Source organism: Phalaenopsis equestris, unplaced genomic scaffold, assembly GCF_001263595.1.
Source record: "Phalaenopsis equestris unplaced genomic scaffold, ASM126359v1 Scaffold000352, whole genome shotgun sequence".
Taxonomy (NCBI): Eukaryota; Viridiplantae; Streptophyta; class Magnoliopsida; order Asparagales; family Orchidaceae; genus Phalaenopsis; species Phalaenopsis equestris.
Genome location: NW_018164794.1, coordinates 436,323 through 441,633, shown reverse-complemented (window position 1 = coordinate 441,633; position 5,311 = coordinate 436,323). Strand labels below are relative to the sequence as shown.

At 38.1% G+C, this 5,311-nt stretch overlaps 1 protein-coding gene across 1 annotated transcript in view; it reads right to left on the bottom strand.

Annotated features, from left to right (window-relative positions):
• The window catches only part of LOC110026114 (nuclear pore complex protein NUP160), an 83,552-nt gene that overhangs the window by 48,876 nt on the left and 29,365 nt on the right, over window positions 1-5,311 (bottom strand). The window contains exons 10-13 of the mRNA XM_020726915.1: window positions 4,136-4,315; window positions 3,868-4,060; window positions 3,223-3,776; window positions 2,885-3,047 (exon numbers count right to left, since the gene is read on the bottom strand). Of these exons, the coding sequence (XP_020582574.1) occupies window positions 2,885-3,047; window positions 3,223-3,776; window positions 3,868-4,060; window positions 4,136-4,315 (1,090 nt within the window). The remainder of the gene's footprint in view (window positions 1-2,884; window positions 3,048-3,222; window positions 3,777-3,867; window positions 4,061-4,135; window positions 4,316-5,311) is intronic.

The window sequence follows — 5,311 nt, the reverse complement described above, 5'->3', positions numbered from 1 at the left end:
ATATATATGTATATATATAAATATATATATATACATTAAATTATATTCGATTTATTTTAGTAGAATATCAAACTTAAAATTAGAAAGGAGAACATCAAAGTATGCAACTCTAAAAGTTTTCATTCTGTTTTGTCATCCGGGGTCGCTCAGACAATGTCGTCGACAATCGGGTCAAAAACGCGTCAAAATTCAAATTTCACAAAATTTCGACCCGTGATCGATCGTTTCAAAAGGTTAACTCGAACATTCAATAAGTAACAGTGCAAACAAAGCGGATCGAGGCGATTGGAAGTGTCGACTCTCCGAATTACAAAGTTTGTGCGCGCGGGAGTGCAAATTGTACAAAAGGTCACCCTAAGGCTCAGGAATGTCCTATAGGGATCCCTTTTGGGTTTCCTCATGTTGGTTTCACTCTTCTAAATGCTAGAAGTCGATACCACACACTTGGAACCACAAAAGAGTACAGAAGCGGGTTGAATTTCTAAAATGAGGCGGGTCCCATTTCTAAGGTTTAAGAAAGTCGAAGATAGATCCCTAAGGCTAGATCCTAAACCCTAAGAGTAAGACTAGACCTCACTAAAAATGAGGTCAACAGGGTGGTGTGTGTGTTTGTGCGCGCGCGTGGCATCCCATTGCTCTAGAAATGGATGAAGTGACGAGTTGGTGAGTGCTTCAAGGATATTTACTGCAATGATTGTCGGCATGCCATGGGTATGTTTATGAACTTTTGCATTTTGGGCCCTCCAGCACTAGCGAACAATGTAAAAAAAGCATCTAGCATGTGAAACTCCCCATTTGGCATCCTACTCAGCTTGTCAAAGGCCTCATTAAATTTGTTGAATAGTGGCATAGAGAATCCCCAGGATTGTAGAATATCTCTAGTCCCGCAAAAAAAAAACAAACAATTAGTAAAAAGATGGTCCTTTTCTCCGGCTTCGTACATCCCCATGGGCACTCGGTGTTGTCTGAGAGTCCCCTTCTAACAACCTAAGTGCATGTGATTCCGATCATGAGAATTATGTGATTCAGTCGCAATCCCACGATCCCGATTGTGGCATTTTCGTGATACCTGCAACAACATTATTTATGCGATCAAAAAAGAATTGAACATTGCAATTCCATCCCATTATTAGTTTATGCATGATTGTTTTTCCTTTTTTTTATTATTTTACAAATTCTTCAATCCTAATTAAACCATTTCTAATATGAGACGATTTATGCATATATTTTTGCTATTCTTTTAGACTTTTGCTTTGTAGGCTGGAACAAAAAAGAGGGAAGAGGGTAGTTGGCAGCAAGAGCAAGAAGAAGGGGAGGTGTGCCGAAAATCAAGGAGATAATCATCACCTCGGAGCAGGATGCATCCGGAGCACTACCTGCCATTGGAAACAGCTTTAACTAATGAGATGCTTGGAGGGAGAAATCCAAAAATAAACAGAACTAAACCCTAACTTAGCAAACAAAATATTTATAATAGGTAGTAAGAGAGAAATGGAGAGAGGGATGGTAGCAAGGGAGGAGAACGACGACAATGAAGGGGAGGAATTGAGGCAATGTCAACAAGATGGAATAATGGAAATAGATGAGCGGGCGACACAAACAACAGAAAAAGGTTAGGAACGAATGCTTCTGGGCAGTGGCGGCAAGCAAGAATGGCAGTGGCAGTGTGAGGACAGCCAAAGGAGAGTTGTTCTGGGGTTGTGGCAGCAAGGATGATGGTTGGACATCGAGAAACTTCTGAAAGATGAACAACGGCGACTGCGGCAATGGAGATTGGCCAGGAGCGACGTGGGGAGAATGTGAAATGGGGTGGGAAAGATGATCACCACCTCGAGAGAGAGAGGGAGAGATACAGCTGGAGCACCACCCAAACCCTTAGATACAACCCTCGAAGGGAGAAAACAGACTCTAGCTGCTGTCTCTAAGACAAACTCACGCAAAAAAAACTAACCCTAGATTCATCTGAAAACAAATATATAATAAGAGGATAACTATAAGTAACTCAAAAAGACCGGTCCATTCCTCCAAAGGGAGAAAACCTGGACCGATTAGGTCCAAGCGAAGCAGGCGGGCCTCTGCTTTGTTTGCGCGACTCCCGCGTCGAGAATAGGAATGCTCCAGCATTAAAGTCAAGCTAGAAAAATTGGTGAATAATACACTCTTTTTGAAAGAAAAAATATTGTGACATTAAAACAATCACATGTATTATTATTCCAATAAAATTTGAGATTAGGGTTGAATTAATTATTTCTTTATTATGATAGTGAATACAGGTAGTAGAGTGTTAACATCATATTTTTGTTTAATTCAATATAATAATATAATTCGAGCGCAGTTATCTGTAAAAAAATATATTACTCAAGTTATATTAAAGATTTTATTGGGTACATAAATATTAGAATGGATGAACACAAAAGTCTAGAGGATCCAAAGTTGCTTTTAGAAAAGAAAACAAGATGATATTTAATGATTTCACAAGTTTCACAGCAGAAATTTTTAATGTCTGTATTTATAAAAAGAGAAAAAAATATACACTAAATATTTTTAGAAGGGTGCCCTAATCTACAATGTTGTGTCCAAAAGATGTCAGCAACGTGAGAGGTGAAGAAATAAGACAACTAATCTCAGTCCTCAAAAAGGTAGAACCCATCTTCAAGCGGCAAAATTTCAATCCACTAAGTGTAGTAATCCACAAAGAGAAGCATGAATGTTTATCAATGCCTTATACAATGAAGAAGTGATCAAGTTGTAATGCACTCATCCAAAGTAATCCATTTGTCCCTGGGGTTTCTTATGACATCGTTTGAATGCAAGATCCTAACGTGCTAAAATAGTGCAATTAAAATACGGTAGAAGAGGGAGTCACAGTGGAGAATTTAATAACCTATCTGCAACAAAGAGAGACGGGAGCTGAAATCATCCACAACTGAAGGACTAGTTGAAGTGGTTGCCATAAAGTGGAGAACCAGCCATTGTGTTAGTATTTCAAGAGCCGCGGGAATCAATTTAGCTTTTATTCTGGTAATATCACCTTGCATCATTGAGACCTGCATATGTTGGTGCCTAGTCAAAATGGGGCAATGTTCTGCAAAAAGTTTCATTATCGTGATGGCAGTATGCAATAGTCTACTATGCGCAAAGGTAAGCGAAATTGAATATTTACACATAACTTACCAATCTATTTATATTCTCATTTATGAGGTTTCATTGTCAAAGTCATACCTGCCCACTAGCATTGATCAAATAGCCAAGAAGCAAAAGTACATCGAAAGCTGTCTCAAACATCACCCTCGCGACTTGTGAAGTAGCCTGAACCAACAAGAAAAAATTGACACTGCAATTTCCTTCGGACTCGGACTTCTGGCTGCTTCTATGTGGTTTCAAATACTCAAGGTATTTTTCAAAAACATCTAACACTCCAGCCCAGTTTGTAGCCCTAGAATGCAAAGCATGAAAAGAGAGCAACATATCCACTGAAAAGTTCCTCAAGCTTCTATGAGCAGATTGCCTCTTTTCAGAAGTAGCATCTTCACCAGCCTGCGCTGACAGCAATGGATAGTATCCAGTTTCCAGGATCTTGAGCAAGTGAAAAATGACGTCTTCAGTTGATATTGAGGGCACAAAAAAAGATTCATAGAAAACAGCAGAAGCAGCTCTTCCTATCTGATGATTTATGTGACTCGTGCATCTAAGAATTTCATAAAGCATTTCACTCTCAACATTGTCTGTGGGTAAAAGCAACCCACTTTTCAATTCATGAAATTCATCAGAAGAACCTGAAAGATAGTTACATAAAGTTCTTATTTATGGCCAAAATATATCAATTTGGCATCCAAATAACCAAAGTGCTTGAAAAAGAAACCTGACCATAAATAAGCTTCTCAATTCCTTCCAAAGAACGGAAAAGTGAGAAGGAATTTTTCCTGATCAAACCAAGTACGTTGTTTGAAGTATCAAAGAACAATCCATACGGCACATTATACTGACACCAGTACCGAAAATAACGAGTGCAAAAATCCTTCCAGCAGCAGACCACTGAACTTGAATTTGCAGAATTTAACTAAGCAAAAGTCATTGGAAATTTTTAGAGAGAACTCACATCCCAAGTATATTACGGCATTCAAAATGATGTTACCTCAGCATTCACAACTGTGAAAACCTCTTTTCTTAAGTCAGCAGAAGAGAAAGACTGAAACTCAAAATCAGAAAGGTACTTCCTCTGATCAAGAAGCATAGCACGTAAAGCAGCATTATGACAAATCCCAGGTTGAAGCAATCTTTGCAAGAATATGGAAGATACAAATTGAACAACCTCCTGAAAAACAAAACAGTAAAGCTCTAAAAGGTGTCTGGCCCATTGCCAGATGAAATAACAACTGTTCATAGAAAGACAAAAAATACAAAAAAAAAAAAATTGTGGGAATTTTCAATAAAAGTAATAACACTCAAGAGTAAATTAACGGAGACTAGTAAAGGAACAACAGAAAAATTGAGGAAAACATTAAAAAAAACATAAAGAAAAGAAAGAAATACATCCTTATCAAGGGAATAGAAAAATATAATGAGGTGAAAAAAATTACAGGAACTTCCCAATTTTTTCAGCTTTTTTTTTTTCGGTATTTTGGAGCATATGTAAATGTGTCCCTTTGCTATTCCCAGCAGTCACTTCGATTCTTCCTTTTTTTAAATGAATTTAAACCCCAGATAATTTAATCAGTTAGCCCTTTGGACCTCTTATATAGTCTAAGTCATAAATTACAAATACTCTAAGAATTTTTTCAATTATTATTCTTTTTCATTATTAATTCTGATCTATTTATTTCATGTTTGTGTATTTAATCTTGGGAATATCTCTCTAATGTAATCCAAAAAGTTCCCACGTCCTGGGAGAGGACTGTAAATAAGAGTCCCTCCCCCACATTTGTATTGATCCAAGATTACTAAGCAACCAAGTGTAATCTTTCATTCCTTAGTGATGTGTTTCTTTCTTCAATACTTTTTCATCACTTCTTCCTAGAGAGTTTTGGTGCTTACAAGTTCAAGTGTTGCAAATTTTAGGTTAATTTAGTACTAAAGAAGAGTGTTAAAGCCGCACGGAAGAGTTAAGAGAAGTTTGTCAGTGACAAGGTGGTCAGGATCGGGAAGAAGGGCTGGCAACAATTGTAGGAGGAAGAGGAGGTGGCGCTAGTTGCTAGAGAAGGTGGTACGAGGGTTACGACACTTCAGGGAAAGTGGTAGGGAGGCGGCAGGGTGCAAGTTGGGACGTTGGAGAGGTTGGACAGTAGGTTTGGTTGTAGGAAAAGAGGGGGGG